The sequence below is a fragment of the Acomys russatus genome, chromosome 12 (assembly GCF_903995435.1).
Source record: "Acomys russatus chromosome 12, mAcoRus1.1, whole genome shotgun sequence".
Classification (NCBI taxonomy): Eukaryota; Metazoa; Chordata; class Mammalia; order Rodentia; family Muridae; genus Acomys; species Acomys russatus.
This window is the reverse complement of record NC_067148.1, coordinates 35,567,434-35,585,362: the sequence shown is the minus strand read 5'-3', so window position 1 is coordinate 35,585,362 and position 17,929 is coordinate 35,567,434. Positions and strand designations below refer to the sequence as shown.

The following is a 17,929-nucleotide window of genomic DNA, read 5'->3' as shown; positions in this document are numbered from 1 at the left end:
TTTCTGTAGCTTTGATTGGGTGACTAGACTTATTGCTTTGACCAGTTATGCTTTCTTGGTTACTTGTAAACAAAAATACCTTTTAAGAAGGTCATTACCTTAATGTCTTATGAGTTTAGGCTTAAAGGGCGGTTGTGGAAATCCCAAATTCATATGCGTAAGAGGAAACAGTGGACAGTTTATTGATTTGAATACTTGCCGCAGCATTACCAAAGCTACTTGCTCAGATTACATAGACATGCCATAAAATGTGACTAATTTTCTTTTCTTGAGATACATAAGTAAAATAAGGGTGAATAGTTTGTATTATATAAAGCCAGTTTCCTCTATAGCTTTAAAATGTTACAATTTTGTTTCTAAAGGGACCGTGGACACACATATAAATAATGGGAAAGTTTTTTGTCTGTTCACGTTTATGCCTTACATGCAAGTTTTTAATTAACTATAATTGTAAAGGTAATAAAAACTGTAATGTTTAAAATTAGCTTGGCCATGTAACCATGGTTTTAAGTGTTGAGGCTCTTTTCATCTAGACAGCAGTGTTTTTTTAAAGCCTGAATTAGATTATTTGAAGGTAGGTTTCCTTACTCTTTATTGATAAGAATTGTCACACAGTTTGGCTGTCAGGATATTTGTCTGTTTTTCAGATGTTTCCAAGGACCCTCTCTTATCCCTGTCCCCCTTTTCTTGCAGACTCATGAGATGGCCACAGATGATAAGAGCTCCCCGACGCTGCACTCCACTGACGGTCCGCCGCGCTCGCCTACGAGCCCTTCTCATCTCACTCACTTTAAGCCGCTGACTCCTGACCAGGATGAGCCCCCCTTCAAGTCAGCATATAGTTCTTTTGTAAACCTTTTTCGTTTTAACAAAGGTAAGATTGAGTTTTAAAAATCAGAAAGTGCAGTTTTGATTCTCTGTTCCTTTCTGTGGTGTCATGCTGTGTGATTGCAAGGAAGTGAAACATTAACAAGGTGCTAGCTTTAATCTTAGGTCACCAAGTCTTTCTGTCTAAGATGGAAAAGATAAGGTAGCATTTCACTATATTCTGATTAATTATTTGTGTGAATTGAATTTAAAGTAGTTAAGGAGGTCCTTTTAAAAGAGAACGCATACACTGAGTGTGGTGGCGCACACCTTTAATTCCAGCACTCAGGAGGCAGAGAGAGGCAGGCAGATCTCTGTGAGTTCGAGGTCAGCCTGGTCTACATAGTTGAGTCCAGGACAGCCAAGGTTACACAGAGAAACCCTGACTCAAAAAACCAAAGAGAGGGGGAGGGGGAAGGCATTTTTTCCCTCACATATTTTCTGTTAATGTGCTTCAAGTTAGTCAAGCTTACAGAATGAATTCATTTTGAGGAGGGTGTTAGTAACAAGAAGATTTTAATTAAAGCAATAAAGTAAACAGAACAATGCCTGGTTTATATATTTAAAAACGTAGAAGGTTTCAGCAGGCATGTTGAGGCTTACAATCATTAGATTGAGTTGTAAATGATATCAAATGAATGATCAGATAATTTAAAAATAAGTTACTGAATACTATGTTGTTTGTTTTTTTTTTTAAACCTGATTTTAAAAAGCCAGGATCCCTTAATTTGCTGCCCCCTCTGCCTTCCCCCCCCTGCCCCCCCACCCCCGCTTTTCTTTTGAGACATGGCTCAAAAATACGGCTTATTTTTTAGCCTAGGCTGACTTGCAAAATACTGTGGTAGCCTTGGACATGAGGCCATCTTTATGCATTAGTCTCCTGAGAGCTAGGATTGCAGGCATGAGTTACCATGCCTCAATCATTCGTCTTTATTGTTTGAAATGTGTTAGAAGATATTTCTCGTTTTTAGGACCTTGATGGGATTTGGCAGTTTCACTCAGTAGATCGATCTATCTTTCTTTCTTTCTTTCTTTCTTTTGAGACAGGGTTTCTCTGTGTAGCCTTGACTGTCCTAGACTCACTTTGTAGACCAGGCTAGCCTCGAACTCACAGGGATCCGCCTGCCTCTGCCTCCCAAGTGCTGGGATTAAAGATGTGCCTGGCTTTCTTTCTTTCTTTCTTTCTTTCTTTCTTTCTTTCTTTCTTTCTTTCTCTTTTTTCTTTTCTTTTCTTATCTTTTTTTGGAAATAGGGTCTTAATTTATAGCTCTGGAACTTCCTATGTAAACTTCCTATGTAAGCTGGCTTCAAACTCAAAGAGACCTGCCTTCCTCTACCTTTTAGTCCTGGGATTAATGGTATATGCCACCACATGTGGCCTTAAGTAGAAATTTTAATAGAACTAGCTCAATTTTACTAACAGTTTTGTTATCCAAGATAATATTTTACATTTAGTGTCATAACACAGTAAATAATCTTTATATACTTAGGAAGGCTTTTAGCACCTGCTGTGCTGGGCACTGTTTGAATAACAAAGAGAGAACTCTCCCATTAAACTGATTAAAAAGGTCAAGATTTTGTGTAAGGTTGACATTGTGTTTCCTTTAGCGTGCTTAAAAAATTTCAAATGAAAAGCAAACCACAGGGCTGAAGAGATGGCTCAGTGGTTAAGAGCACTCACTGCTCTTCCAAAGGTCCTGGGTTCAATTCTCAGCACCCACATGGCAGCTAGCACCTGTCTGATACTGTCTTCTTGTGTGCATATGTACATGCAGACAAAATACCTATATGCATAAAAAAATGTATAAATAAATAAATATTAAAATAACTTAAAAAAAAAGAAAAGAAAACCAAACAGTATATGTATATCATTGGAATATAATTTCATCTTGGTTTTTTACTTTTTCTTTTTTTCCTTTTTTTTTTTCCGAGACATGGTTTTACTGTGTAGCCTGGGCTGTCCTGGACTCACTTTATAGATCAGGCTGGCCTCGAACTCACAGCGATCCACCTGCCTCTGCCTCCCGAGTGCTGGGATTAAAGGCATGTACCACTACGCCTGGCTACTTTTTCTTTAAAATATTTTAAAATTAAAAAAGGTTTCTTTTCATTTTCAGTTATGTGTATGCATATGTTTTATGTGTGAGCACCTGAGCCGGTGAGAAGAGGATTAGAGCTACAGGTGGTTAGGAGCTGCCTGGCTGGGTGAACTAGGGTCCTTTGCAGGAGCAGTACACACTCAGTCATGAATATAATACATGAACATAGTGTCTGAAGTATCTTATCTGTCACCTTCTCCTCATGGAACTCCAAGCCTTAGGTTTTCAAGTAATACCAAGTTTCCTTTGTGACACCTTTGTGACAGAGAGAGGAGAAGGAAGCCAAGGAGAGCAGCAGTCTCCAAGTGCTGGTTGGTCCAGCCCGCAGCTCCCTTCAAGGACACAGTCTGTGAGGTCTCCTGTACCTTATAAAAAGCAGCTCAATGAGGAACTCCAGCGGCGCTCTTCAGTGTTAGGTAAAACACCACTTACTCCTCTTTGTGTGTGAATTTTCATCATTATGTGTTCTAGGTTATATACTGACTGTTCCTGTTACTTGGAGCAGTCAAGTACTCTTTAGAATAAATAAAACTTACTTAGGTGATAAAAGTATTTTTCAACACCTGGAACATTCTTCATCATGTCATTAAACTTCTATTATGTAAGCACTGATGCTTTGACTGAATTTTGATTAATTGCTTGCTTGGGTTTCAGCAGAGAACACTTTGCCACATCCCCAGGAGAGCACAGGTTAGTCCCAGCTTTACAGATGGGATTTTGCACCTATTCTTGGAATGCTAATGAAGGGTGATGTGCATGCCGCTGGCTGCAGGACACTGTCAGACTCCATTGCTCATTGCTCTTGGCTTCTGTCTTTGTTGGGGTGCACACTGTCAGTGTGGCTGGGTACCCTGTTCCAGCTTGTTTTTCATCTTGTTCTTCTACATAGTCACCTCATTCATTTTCATGCTCTTCTGATGGCTGTAGCCTGGGAATCTGAGGGACTAGAGGCGGTTTATGTTTTACTTCTGTTAGATTGTTAAGCTCAGGGAAGTGGTTTGCTCAACTCGAGGTGATGGAAGGGCCGTGGTAGTGATTCCATGGGGAAGAGAGATTGTAGCGTTGGGACTCAAGTGTCCCTAAAGCCCATATCTGTCCTGTCTGTTAACTCACTTCCATGAGATACTTGAGTGGCCAGTAGTTGTGGTGGTTGGCAGAAGGAAATTCTGTTGGTTGTTGAGGCATTTCTTACTAGAAGGAGGTGGAAGAAGAATAAAAGAGGAGGTTTTGCTGAAGGCCCAGAACAGCTGGCTGTGTCACCCCCACATCTTAGCCACCTTAGCAGCCGCCTCAGCCCAGGTCGTATCATTTTGAAAGGAAGAGCTGGGAGATGGGGGAGAGCTTTCTTCATCCCAGATTATCCAAGTTCATCCTTAATCGTATTAAGCTTCCCTTAGTTCTTAAACCTGACCCCTGGCTTAGGAGGATGAGGCAGGAGGATTGCAGGCTTAGTCAGCCAGGAAACATTAGCAGGTTCCAGACCAGTGCAGGCTACACAGTGAGACCCTATCTTAGAGGAAGTAGCAAAAACACATTAGAGCAGTGAAACCTGCCCCCATGGCAACACTGTTAATGTTTGAGGGTGATAATCTGACTAAATCCTATGCTGAATTAAAACGTTATTACCTGGAAGCTTTTATTTATTTCCTTTTCCTTGTTGAACTCAGCATTTAGTTTTTCACCTAATACTAAGCTATCCTTTGCTGCAGAGGGTGGAGAAATGGGTCAAAGAGCAGCCTGATTTCTTCACTTGTAAAATTGAGGACTTGGACTGGACTGCAGTCTGCTAGGGGTTGCAGAGATGTAACTAGCCAAAGTTTGCTTTTGTTGTTAGGATAACTTTGAACTACTTCTCCGCTGGCAGAGCTTGGATTTTCTCCATTCACTGTGGTTCCTGCTTTCCTTTCTGTCCACCAGGCCCACTCCTTGGGTTTTACCTGGGAGGCCTTTGAACCTCAGAAATTTGGGACTGTTTAGTCAGATACCTATCTTAGGGAGGTTGTTTGATTTCTAGCATCCGTTTTGCATAAGCAGTAGCTAGTGTTATGTGTGTAGGGGCAGTGATCTCTCACCGAGGTCAAGCAGGTCTCACTGCTCTGACTTTCCCAATGGAGGAGGATTTGATACTCTTCTTTTCCAAGCAGCTGCGTACAAAAGACTTCACAGGTGTTTCGAGACAGGGTCTCTCTGTGTAGTCCTGGCTGTCCTGGACTCACTTTGTAAACCAGGCTGGCCTCAAACTCACAGAGATCCACCTGCCTCTGCCTCCCGAGTGCTGAGATTACCAGGCATGGACCACTCCCTGCTGTGGAGTCTATTTTTTAATAATTTTTGAGACTCCCCCACAAAATTTAGTTGTTGTAATATATGTTAGTAACAGTATATCTGAGGTATTTGCTGCAATTAAGATAGTTGCAGTTTAGATGAGGTGTTATTTTAGGGGTTAAACTGCCTTAAGAACGTTTGATGCAGCTGGATGTGGTGGCGCACGCCTTTAATCCCAGCACTCGGGAGGCAGAGGCAGGTGGATCTCTTGTGAGTTTGAGGTCAGCCTGGTCTACAAAGCAAGGCCAGGACTACAAGAGAAATCCTACTTTGAAAAACCAAAAAAGAAAAAAAGAAAAAAAAAAAAAAAAAAAGAAAGAAAGAAGTTTTGATGCATTTATCAATTGCTCATTCTTTGCAAGCCCTATTGTCTCCCCACTCAACCAAAACAAAGTACTTATTAGAAAAACCAGCAAATAGTGAGAGAGATGCAAAGTGGGATATTTTCCATTTTATAGTAATTTACCTCCTCTATAGGACATATCTTCTAGATCTCCAAGTAGATGACTAATGCGCTAGGCAGTTTCAAAGTGTACATTGAAACCTATGATGAAGTTTACTTTATAAATTATACCAAGAGATTAATAACAGCAATGCTAAACTAGCCCAGTTGCAACAGTATAATTAAGTCATGTGAATGTAATCTGCTTCCCTTGAGCTAAGACAGATGTTAATATTTTCACACTAAGTGACTGAGGATAACTGAAACCTTGGAATGTAAAAATGAGATGGGGAGGAATTATATAAATTAAGGGGACCTCATAGGTTGTTAGAATAAATGGTTAATGTGCTTAAACTAATAAGGATGCTCGTCTTTTTTTGTCAAGCCACCTTCATTTTCCCCAGAGATTTTTGAAGCTGCTGTATCCAAGAATAACTAGAAACTTCACTTGTGATTTTGGTCTTAAATAAGAAAAGAATAGGTGGTAACTATGGTAGTCCTGCTCCATTCTGACTACAAAGCTAGAATTTGGGCTTGTTTTATTATTAGTAGATTTGGCTTATATTGTTATTTCAAATGTAAGTGATCTCTTCCAGTGTGCAATTGCAGGCTTGAGGAGGTGGTGAGTGTGGGTGTGGGTGCAGGGGAGAGTTAGAACTTTGATAGTTTAATCTGCTTGGATATTGGTCATTTTTTGCCATCCTGGATCTCCTGCAAAGCTTGCTGGCATCTTTGGAGGGCTGGTCTATCCAGTTTCTTTCTGTGGAAATGAACAGTTTGGTCCTATTGCTTACCTATTTGACTTTTGAATCCATCTTAAACTAACTCTGGGATTGTTTTTCTTCTGTTCAGTGTCTGTCAGGTGTCTGTTATTTATTTGGCTGGAATAAAGTGTGCAAGAAATCATTAATGAATTCTGGGCATGCAAGTGATGCTTCCATTTCAACCCTCAAAACCACCAGCTATTTCAGAGAGTTTTTATGTAGCACTTAAGTGCATGTAAAATAGTGGTTCATATGTAATAAGATGTATTTTCAACTTCTTACTCTTGATAAAGACCAGTTTTAATTCTCAATCAGAATTAATGGCTTGGAGAACATATGCATGCTGACAATAGGGATGATTTGTATTCTATATAGCGCGCGTACACATGCACGCACGCATATACACACACATACACACCACACAGAATGCTTGATTTGATATGGTTACTAGAAACTATTAACGTTCAGTTCTTTTTTAAAATCTGACTCAGACTCCAGAAGGAAAGCAGAACCAGCCTTTGGAGGTCATGACCCACGAACAGCTGTTCAGCTTCGGAGCCTCAGCACAGTATTGAAACGGCTCAAGGAAATCATGGAAGGGAAAAGCCAGGTACTATTGAGGGCCTGTGGGAGATGTTTTATTAAGCACTCAAGGAAGTCACGCCATCCCCACTGACAATGGCATGTGTCACTTAAATGGAAGTTTACTACTTCCTCTGATTCTGGACAGATTTCACACACAAATTCTTAATTGTTTTTTGTCCTTTTTATTCAGTATTGGTTTCCTAGGCCACGGTTAGTACATACTCTCATCTGCCGTTGCTTCACCAAGTTTTATTGTTCTTGTTCATAAATAGAGCTCAGGTTTTGTTTTTTGTTTTTGTTTTCAAGACAGGGTTTCTCTGTGTAACCTTGACTGTCCTGAACTTGCTTTGTAGATCAGGCTGGCCTCGAACTCACAAAGATCCACCTGCCTCTGCCTCCCCGAATGTTTGGATTGCAGGCGTGCGCCACTACGCCCAGCCTCAGGTTTCCTTTTGTCCCCATAGATGTCAGTGGCTGTATTATAACTCATCATAAGGCCATGTAGTTTTGTGAGCACGCCACTCTTTCTTATACTATAGCTCCGTGTTGTGTGTCCTTGTACTGATACCCTGTCTGGAGTTATTATGGGTTAGCATAGTGCTGTTATCAAGGGATTGCAAGGCCAGTTTTTCTCTTCAGTATTATCTTGGTCATTTTAACCTTTTGCATTCCATCTGAGTTTTAGAACTAGCTTATCATCTGCAAAAGACAGCATCTAGGATTTCATTTGTCATTGCAACTGACTACTCATTTTTAAGACCCCATCACTTATTTTTGTTGTTGTAGGACAGTGACCTGAAGCAATATTGGATGCCAGATAGCCAATGTAAGGAGTGCTATGACTGCAGTGAAAAATTTACAACCTTTAGGCGCAGACACCACTGCAGGCTGTGTGGGCAGATTTTCTGCAGTCGTTGTTGTAATCAAGAAATCCCTGGAAAATTTATGGGTTATACAGGTAAATGCATTTCCTTGATAGTTATCATATTTAAAAGTCAAATTATGAAATAGTTAAATAGAAGGCCAACATTATGCCATTTTTAAAAATTAGGCTTTATTTCTAAGGTAGTGGGGTATAATAGCAAGAAAGAGTGGGACACAGCTTTGATTTTAAGAACTTCTGTTTGAATAGTAAAAGAGGTGAGAATATTCATAAATAACTAGAGTTAAAAATATAGATTTAAAAGTCTATAGCAACATAGTTTTAAATTTATGCTTCTATAGGGCTTTTATTCACAAAGTAAAGGTTGCCCTGAGAGTTGCCATGAGAGTTGGCAAATTGTATTTTATTCATATTCTTTCAATGGGAATGTAGTGAAATTGTATTAATGGGGAAGTTCAAGGATGTTGAACAATGGTGAGTGGATTTATGCAGTGATTTGGGAGTGGAAGGTAGGGACTGTTTTTGTTTTTGTTTAACTAGTCTTGACCTTACACTCTTCCTGGCTTAGTTGTACAAGTGCTGGTGTCCAGAGATGCATCACCACCCTGGCAGCTTAAAATTTTATTTATGTATTTGTTTGTTTGTTTATGGTACTGGGTGTCAAACCCAGAACCTTTTGCATTTAGGCACTGTTACATCCTCAGCTCAAGAGAAGGTGCTTAACATGTTTCTCATGTTATTTTAATTACTGTAGGATGATCTTTATTTTTTTCTCTCCTGTGGTAGCCTTGGCTGTCCTGGACTCCCTTTGTAGACCAGGCTGGCCTTCAACTCACAGCGATCCACCTGCCTCTGCCTCCTGAGTGCTGGGGTTAAAGGTGTGCTATCATGCCTGGCTGTATTCTATTTTATGTGTTTCACTTGCAAGTATGTCTGTGCACCAGCTATGTGTTTAGTGTTCACAGAAGTCAGAAGAGGGGATTGGATCCCCTGGGACTGGAGTCATGGATGGTTCTGGGAATAGAACCTATGACCTGTTCAAGAGCAACAAGTGCTCTTAACCACTGAGACATCTCTCTAGTCCTTTCATTAATGTGTTTAAATGGAATCTAATTAGAGAACCAGTTTCAGAGCCAATTCAGGAAACTTATCCCTAAGATATTGTGTCTATAAAAGTGTTCTTGCACTGGATCTGTATCTGTTCAGGGTCTCTGGAGGAATGGAACCAGTGGGTGGGGCGACAGGTTTACCTGTAGTCAAGGAACCGACTCAAATGCTTGTGCAGCCGGGAAGTCTGAAGTTAGCAGGGCTGGTCAGCAGGGCAGAAACTAGGGTTTCCATCTGGCAGTGCTGGGACAGAAGTTTTTTGCTTTTGGAAACTAATCTTTGTGCTTGACTCCTCAGCTGATTGGCTGAGAGTCACACTATGGATGGTAGTCTGCTGTACTTAAAGTTAGCCATAAGTGCTAGTAACACTGGAAAAACAGGGAAGCCAAATGAGCTTCAACCCTAGTGTTGGACCAAAATTTTGTTTAGTCAAAGGAACCTTAAGAGTAGTCCTTGCAAGTGGAAAATGTGTGTTCGACACAGTTACACGCTTAGACGCTGAATACATATAAAATACCTGAATTTTGGTACATAGGTGTGGTGGCACACTCCTTTAAGCCCAGACTCAAGAGGCAGAGGTAGGTAGATCTCTCTGAATTTGAGGCCAGCCTGGTCTATGTAGTGAGATGTTGTCTCAAAAACTAGAACAAAAAATCAATGAATTTTATGTAGAAAATTAAGCTGCTATTATTGGTGGTAATTGCAGTAATATCTGCATTTATCATATAGTTTTTACTTACATACGTGTCAGTTACCTCCAGTGAACTATAAATTCTGTAATGGTGAGAACACGTCTCATCAATTTCTGCCATTACACAATTCTAGCATGTGTTCATCAGTCTTTTGCTGATGAATGAACATTCTTCACGTACTGAAAGCTTCTGTGGTGAGGCTTGCCTCTGTTTTAGTTTTAACGGTTGACTGATTAAAGGAGTTTATCCTTTATAGTCTAACTTAGACTTTGCTGTGGTAAAAATTGAAGGTCTTTCTGCAGATAGAAGTTTCACTTCCTTAATGTAGTTCATTTTGGTCAGTGGTAGTGATTATCATGGCACTTTTATTTAACCTAAACTGAAGTTCACTTTGTTTGTTACTGTTTCCTGAGTCCTGATTGAAATGGATGTATTTTTCTTTCTTCTTTTTTTCTTTTTGGTTTTTCGAGACAGTGTTTCTCTGTGTAGCCTTGGCTATCCTGGACTCCTTTTGTAGACCAGGCTGGCCTCGAACTCACAGTGATCCACCTGCTTCTGCTTCCCGAAATCTGGGATTAAAGGCGTGCGTCACCACTGACTGGCTGGATGTATTTTTCTTTATTGGGTTTTAATAGATTTCATCTGCTAAGTTGTAATGTTAGAAATTAGTGATGTTTTACACATATATATATATATTTGTATATACATATATATCTTGATAAGACAGACTTATATAATAATAATAGCAATAGTTACTATTTTTGGTTTTTTTGAGACAGTGTTTCTCTGTGTATCCTTGGCCGTCCTGGACTCACGTTGTAGACCAGGCTGGCCTCGAACTCACAGAGATCTGTTTGCTTCTGCCTCCCTAAACACTGCAATTATAAAAGGAGACAATAAAAGATAGTTTAGTATACTTGTTAGTAATTTATGGTAAAATATAGTACATTGAACTTTTAGAAATATTTTGTATCACTTCAGATTTTTAATATTAATGAGAAAGTATAAGGGAGGAAGAATTAGTAAATAATAAGCTATTTAGGGGACAGTTAAAGTCATATATAATCTTGATGCTTGGTTGGCTAAGTTCTGAGAACTGCATCCCTAGGAACTTTTGTCCTTGTGTGAATCATAGCGTATCCTTGGGAGTAACTAGGTAGTAAGTTGCCACCAGTGAACTATAAATTCTGTAATGGCAAGAAATGGTCTCCTCTTTAGTAAAACTGAGATTATCAAGTCATGAAACAGCTGGTCTGACCACAAAGCTTTCATTCATTGAAGAACGTCTATCAGACACACCTTTTCCTCCTGGTGCTTGAGCCCCAGTGTCATGCCTCCCAGCCGATTCCTGAAGGCCTCATCCTCTTGCCCCCACCTACCAGAAGGCCTTATTTTCCACCTCCATGTACCAGGTGTATGCCATGTGCAATTTGTCTCTTGTTTAAGATGGTGTTACTTACTCTGTTGCCCAGGCTGTGCTTGAGTAGTCTTCCAAGTACCAACATGGGCCCTCAAAACAGTAAGCTTTTTTTTTAGTAAGTAGAAAAAATTGATTAAAAATATAACATAGTAAAGATAGAAATTAGTGACATAGTTATTCATCATCACGTGCTATTTATATTCATGAATCAGTTTTTATGATTATGTGCCTATGGTTTTGTGACCTACAAATCAGTAAATTTATCTAAATGAGCCTCAGCAAAAATGGGAATAATATGCTACCTATAACATTATGATGGCTATTGCACCAGGCAATAAGAAATTTTTAGGCCCACTATAATCTTATAAAATCACTGGTGTATGGTGTGGCCTGTTGTTAACTAAAATGTCAGGTGGTACATGGTGTATTTTGCCTTTTAGCACATGAAATTATTATGGAGTCACACAAAACTGTTTTATAAAAATAAGGTAGAAATGGAACTTATTTTGGGACAGGACTGTGTCCTAAGAAATAGGTTTAGAAGTATTAAGGAACCCTGTTTGTTCTCCAAGGAACTATTTCTGTGGTGTTATGGGTTGAAGTCAGGGCTTCATGCACTCTAGGCAAGCACTCTGTCACTCAGCCACACTCTTTGTTAGAACATTTCATGTTCATTTCACTATGAATGTTTGTTTCTTTTAGTTTTATTCCTATATGGCATATTGTATGTAAGTCCATTAGTTTTAAACTGTGCACTAAATGGAGTAAATCTTTTATTTGTTTTTGTTTTTGTTTTGTTTTTCTTTTCGAAACAGGGTCTCTCTGTGTTATCTTGGCTGTCCTAGACTCACTTTGGAGACCAGGCTGGCCTCGAACTCAGAGCGATCTGCCTGCCTCTGCCTCCCGAATCTTATATATAGTCCCTATGCCTAGATGAAGAGCTACATGGTGGCTGAGAGAGGGGGAATTAGTCTTCCTCAGGACAGGCCCCCTCATAGGTTATCTAATTGGTCAGTCCTAAACACATGCAAACAACACTGAATACATCAGGCTGTGTTTGTGTGTGTGTGTGTATTTGTGTGTGTAACAGTAATTAAAGAAGAGTCGCGGTTTTGAGAGGGAGTTGAGGGACATGGGATGACCTGAAGTGGGGAGAGGGAGGAGCGGAAAGGATGTAAGTATAGTACTCCTCTATGAGATTCTCAAGGGTTTTTTAAATTTAAAAAATGTACACTATTCTGAGCTGGGCAGGACAGTGCACGCCTCTAATCCCAGCACTCGGGAGGCAGAGGCAGGCAGATTTCTGTGAGTTCGAGGCCAGCCTGGTCTACAAAGTGGTCCAGGACAGCCAAGGCTACACAGAGAAACTCTGTCTTGAAAACCAAACCAAACCAAACCAAACCAAACCAACCAAACAACAACAACAACAGCAACAACAACAAAACCCAAAACAAAAAACAGTGCGCTGTTCTGGAGACCATTCTTCACGAGGGAAGACCTTAATGTCTTTTCCTCCCTACTTGTTGCCTCTGGGAAACAGGTTGTTTTGTTGTGTTGGTTATTTACTATATTGAAATCTTTTTTTCACTGAAAGAAGGGATAAATGTTATAGAAACATAAGGTCTACTTTTTTTTTTTTTTTTTTTTTTAAACAAGAAGTTTATTTAAACAACAAGACGCTTGACTTGAAGGGAAAACTATCTAGGGTCATTTTGTTCAAGAGTATTTACCCCTACTTAAAGACAGATTGCCCTACATGTAACAGCTACGTACAAAAAAGTTATAAAACTGTCCTTGGTTTTACAAGGATAAATGAAAAACATTAAAATTCTCCAATCGAACAAGGTATGCAGGGATTTATGTTGTTGGGTTCTTTTGTTAAAACAATGAGAGAAAAATGACTTACTGGAATATAAAGATAAGAGCTGAATGAGCATGCCACTAGTGGGGAAAGGGGGGGTGTTTTCACAGAACCAGTACTTTCCCCAGACCGTCTCCATCTGATGTCAACCAAAGCAGAACATTGGCCATTTAGTTCAAAAAAGAAAAAGAAGAGCAATATTTTGTGCACATACACCAGTTACTTTATGTACAATAAAGAAATGGGGACAGGGAAATGAAAGAATAGAGAAAACTATACTGTAGTAGTCAGGATGGTGGAACCAAATTGCGGCTTTCTAATTGAGAATGTATTCCTGGTCTATAACAAAATTCTGGGGTAAAGTAGCAGGTTCCCTTTTTAGTAGACACCTCCTGTCTGCTGCTGGAACACATCAATCGTATCTTCGTCCTCCATTTCCAACTGTGCAGGTGTGTCTGATTGATTGGTTGCCCATCAAACCAGAATCTGATCTGCCTCATCAACAAACCATGTCGTTCACAATAGGCTTTCATTAGTTTACTAAGTGGTGTGTGCCTCTTATTCTTAAACTGCACCACAGAACCCATCCTGCCCCGTTACCTTCAAATTAATATGATAGTTGTTCTCAGTCTTGACTCCTTCCTTGGGTTTCTCGTCGGCCATGGTGAGCGCCGCCGGAGTCTCCTCAGCTGCCGCTTCACAAAAGAGGCACCAGGTCCGCACTGAAGGAACACACAAGCAGCTCCAGGAGTGGCAGAAGGAGGCAGCAGCGGTGGACCTCTACCTTATTTTTTATCTGCCTCTGTTAGATCCCTCTTTGCATGAATACATTTTTGAAAAAAATGATTTTTTTTGTTTGTTTTTCGAGACAAGATTCTCTCTGTGTAGCCTGGGCTATCCAGGACTCGCTTTGTAGACCAGACTGGCCTTGAACTCACAGAGATCCACCTGCTAATGCCTCTTGAGTGCTAGGATTAAAGGCGTGCGCCGCCATGCCCGTTGGGGGGAAAATATTCTTACAGCCATGATTTTCTGTTACTATTACTGGGTCAAAATTTCCTACCTGTTACAGATATTTGAAGTAATTGGGATGCTTGGATGAATTATTGTAATAATAAATCTACCATGACAGCAGAGCCAGCCATTATCTCATTTATTTAAAAAGTCTTTTTTTAGATCTTTACTTGAAGGCCCTTCTTTTTTATTAAAATGTGCATTAACACAAAGATTTAAAATATTTTATTAAGTGATATTACTGATACCTTTCCTTATTACTTCTCCTTTTAGGAGACCTCCGAGCATGCACGTACTGTAGAAAAATAGCCTTAAGTTACGCTCATTCCACAGACAGTAATTCCATTGGCGAGGACCTGAATGCTCTTTCTGACTCAGCGTGCTCTGTGTCTATCCTTGATCCAAGTGAACCTCGGACACCTGTTGGGAGTAGAAAAGCCAGTCGTAACATATTCTTAGAGGAGGATTTAGCCTGGCAAAGGTACTGTCACTTGAACCTAATTTGATTTAAACTTGAGAAATGCTTAGTCCTGTGGCCTGTTTTTCATTTTCATTTCTTTTTAAAAAAGATTTATTTACTTTATGTATAAGTGCCCAATCTGCATGTACACCTGCATGTCAGAAGAGGTCATCAGATCCCAGTATAGATGGTAGTGAGCCACCATCTCATTGCTGGGAATTGAACTCAGGACCTTTAGAAGAGTAGGCAGTGCTCTTAACTGCTGAGCCATCTCTCCAGCCCCCATTTATTTCTTTTTGTTACCTGCAAATTTACTATCTTTTCCAGTTAATGTACAGAAGGATAATAGATGTTTATGGATAGTGATTACATTAACATTCAAATATAAGTACATGAGGGGAGAGTTTTTATATCTTTCTTAAATTTGCTATTCTACTGGAACCAAGAACAAATGTATGGCACGTGCATGATCCTTGCAGTTGGTTGAATAGGCAACAGAAGCCATTGATGTTAGTAATTCCTAAGATCTGTATTTGTTTCCAAATACAGTTGGATTTTTTTTCCCCTTCTAAAGGAGTATTTGATGTGTTTATGTCTGCATATGCTTTGCTGGCAGATTGTAGATATATACACTTCTTTGGAAGTTACCTAGAATTCTTTACATTGGAATCCTAGGTTCATCAGTTTCTGATATTTTCTTTAGTGGAATAATCTTTTTACACATAACCCCTATTTTTCCCATGTCAATGAACTTAGAGTTTTAACTAACTTTTCCTTTGTTGTTGTTGTGTTTGTTTGCTTGTTTTGAGGCTGAGGCAGGGTGTCTGTGTGTAGCTATGGCTGTCCTGGAACTCACTATGTAGACCAACCTGGCCTCTAACTCACCGAGATCCACCTGCTTCTGCCTGCCAAATGCTGGAATTAAAGACTTGTGCCACCACCACACTCAGTTTAACTAACATTTTTCTGGTGAGTAATTTTTAGTTACTTCTTAACAAAGAGAAGAATTAGTATATTGTGTATTTAAAAAGAAAGAAATGAATGCAACTACATTCAGCATATGTTAACCCAGGCATATAGTAAAAAAGAAAGTCACAAACCATATATGCACTAAGATTCTGTTTATACAATGTTCAGAAATATATAAATGATGGCAAATACCCAGGGATCTAAATGCTGTGGTTACTAGTTATTTGTCTTGTTGCTCTAACAAAATGCCCAACAGAAGCAACTTACAGAAGAGAGGGCTTGTTTCAGTTTACAGTTGAGGGATACAGTCCCTTGTGACAGGGAAGGTATGGCAGCAAGAAGAGATGCTAGTCCACAGGCAAGAAACAAGAGAGCGGTGAGTTCTTGTGCTCAGCTCCATTACCCCCTTAATTGAGTATGGGGCCCAGTGTATGAGGTGATACTGCCCACATGGTCTTTCCACCTCAGTTAATCTAATATAGATAATCCTGCACAGACGTGCCTGGAGATTGTTCCAGTGCTGATTGACAGCCAAGATTAATCATAACAGTGATTAGCTGGGTGCATTGGTCCATGCCTGTGATCCTAGTTCTCAGGGAGGCAGAGGCAGGAGGATCTCTGTGAGTTCAAGGCCAGCCTGGTCTACAAAGTGAGTCCAGGATACCCAAGGCTACACAGAGAAACGCTGTTTCAAAAAACAAATAAAACAAAAAAAGGTGATAAACATAAAATTTATAATACTGGTTACCTTTGGTTTAGCGAAATGCATGGTACTGAGTAGGAGAACACAGGCACTTCAAAGTAGTCGTAGTTGAGTTTTTTCTTAAGTTGCTTGATGGGTCTTTTGATGATTGTAGCATCATAATTATATTATGCTTTATATTTTATGAACGTAATTGATTCTATGTTTGCCAAAATATTATGAAGATTAGATTTTCACCTTTTTAATTATTTTAATTAGCAATGCCTTGTATTTGTGTATTGTCCAGCTCTGAATTGACAAGTGTGACTTAATAAAACAAATGAGAGACATAGGATGGACCTCAGAGATAGAGTACTAGTTCAGTTTTAGGCTCTATGTTAACAGTTTCATATTCCATTAAGTCATCACATCCTTTTGGTAGGAAATACTTTTTCTTTTTTGACAGATGTAAGTGCCTAAGTTCAGAAAGCTTAAGTAATGAACCCAGTAGTAAGGGATGTAGAGCTGTGCTTGGACCTCTGCTGTCTGATTATTTGGTGCTCTTCTTGCAGGTTGTGCGACTGAGAATTTTGGAGCTCAGTTTTTGTTTTTTTTTTTTTAATCCAAATCACTTCCATTTTGTATATGTGAAATGGAAATGAGTTTTTCAAACCACCTATTCAACCAAATTTGGTGTTTTATTGACATTTAGTACACTTAAAACATTATCATTTTTTGATATTTATACTAGAGATGAAACTGTACCTTTTTTTTTTTTTTTTGAGACAAGGTTTCTCTGTGTGGCCTTAGTTGTCCTGGACTCACTTTGTAGACCAGACTGGCCTTGTTCTCACAGAGATCCACCTGCCTCTGCCTTCCAAGTGCTAGGATTTAAGGTGTGCTCCACCACTGCCCAGTGAAACTGCACTTTTTGCCTCAAATAAAGTAAGGAATAAAATGAATTGTATATAATCTTATTGTTGTAGGGAAAGATACTTAATTTGATTTTAAATGTTAAAGCATTTATTGTAGCCCCAAATGATCCCAGTATTTTAATTTCCTTTATAGTTTGATTCATCCAGACTCCTCAAATAGTGCTCTTTCAACAAGACTTGTGTCTGTTCAAGAGGATGCTGGGAAGTCTCCTGCTCGAAACAGGTAAACTGCCATTAAAAAACAAAACAAAACTACTCTGTCTGACTTTTAATTATGTCCATAGTAATGAGAACAGGCAGACAAATAGTGAGATTGCTTCAAAGCTCTGTTAGGCTATTTTTTCTTTTTTTTGGTAGTTCTTTCATTCTTCGGTAGCTCTTTCAGATATTCTCTGATGATGTCAGATGTTGGAACCTAACTTCTGTCTTCTAGTTTAGTATAATGGCCTGAAGGATGTGAGAAAGTAAGTCATGTAGGCAGTCTGTGAAAATGTGTACCAAGAAACAGAACAGCAGGTTCTTGGAGCACACCTGGCTAGGAATATAAGAAGTCCTATGTGCTGCAGTAGAGTGTCTCAGAATGAGTGAGTGGTCGTGATTTTGTTTTGTTTTTTGAGACAGGGTTTCTCTGTGTAGCCTTGGCTGTCCTGGACTCACTTTAGATTAGGCTGGCCTCCAACTCACAGTGATCTGCCTGCCTCTGCCTCCCAAGTGCTGCGATTAAAGGCGTGCACCATCATACCTGGCATGGTTAGGATGTTTTAATCTAGTCTAAGATGAGGAGCTATTGTAATAAAGTGTTTTAATTGATTTATAAAACTTGA

General features: G+C 39.5%; 1 protein-coding gene and 1 pseudogene across 9 annotated transcripts in view; one reads left to right on the top strand and one right to left on the bottom strand.

Annotated features, from left to right (window-relative positions):
* The first annotated feature begins 702 nt into the window (after positions 1-702).
* Positions 703-17,929, top strand: part of Pikfyve (phosphoinositide kinase, FYVE-type zinc finger containing) — an 88,248-nt gene continuing 71,021 nt past the window's right edge. For 5 of the 9 annotated variants that reach the window (XM_051154192.1, XM_051154195.1, XM_051154194.1 and 2 more), the window contains exons 1-7: positions 703-874; positions 3,233-3,382; positions 3,621-3,656; positions 6,989-7,107; positions 7,869-8,040; positions 14,333-14,540; positions 17,239-17,328. In XM_051154192.1, the coding sequence (XP_051010149.1) occupies positions 703-874; positions 3,233-3,382; positions 3,621-3,656; positions 6,989-7,107; positions 7,869-8,040; positions 14,333-14,540; positions 17,239-17,328 (947 nt within the window). The remainder of the gene's footprint in view (positions 875-3,232; positions 3,383-3,620; positions 3,657-6,988; positions 7,108-7,868; positions 8,041-14,332; positions 14,541-17,238; positions 17,329-17,929) is intronic. The other 4 variants (XM_051154196.1, XM_051154191.1, XM_051154198.1 and 1 more) reach the window with 2 other exon arrangements.
* LOC127196469 (small ubiquitin-related modifier 2-like) lies at positions 12,818-13,784 on the bottom strand (annotated as a pseudogene).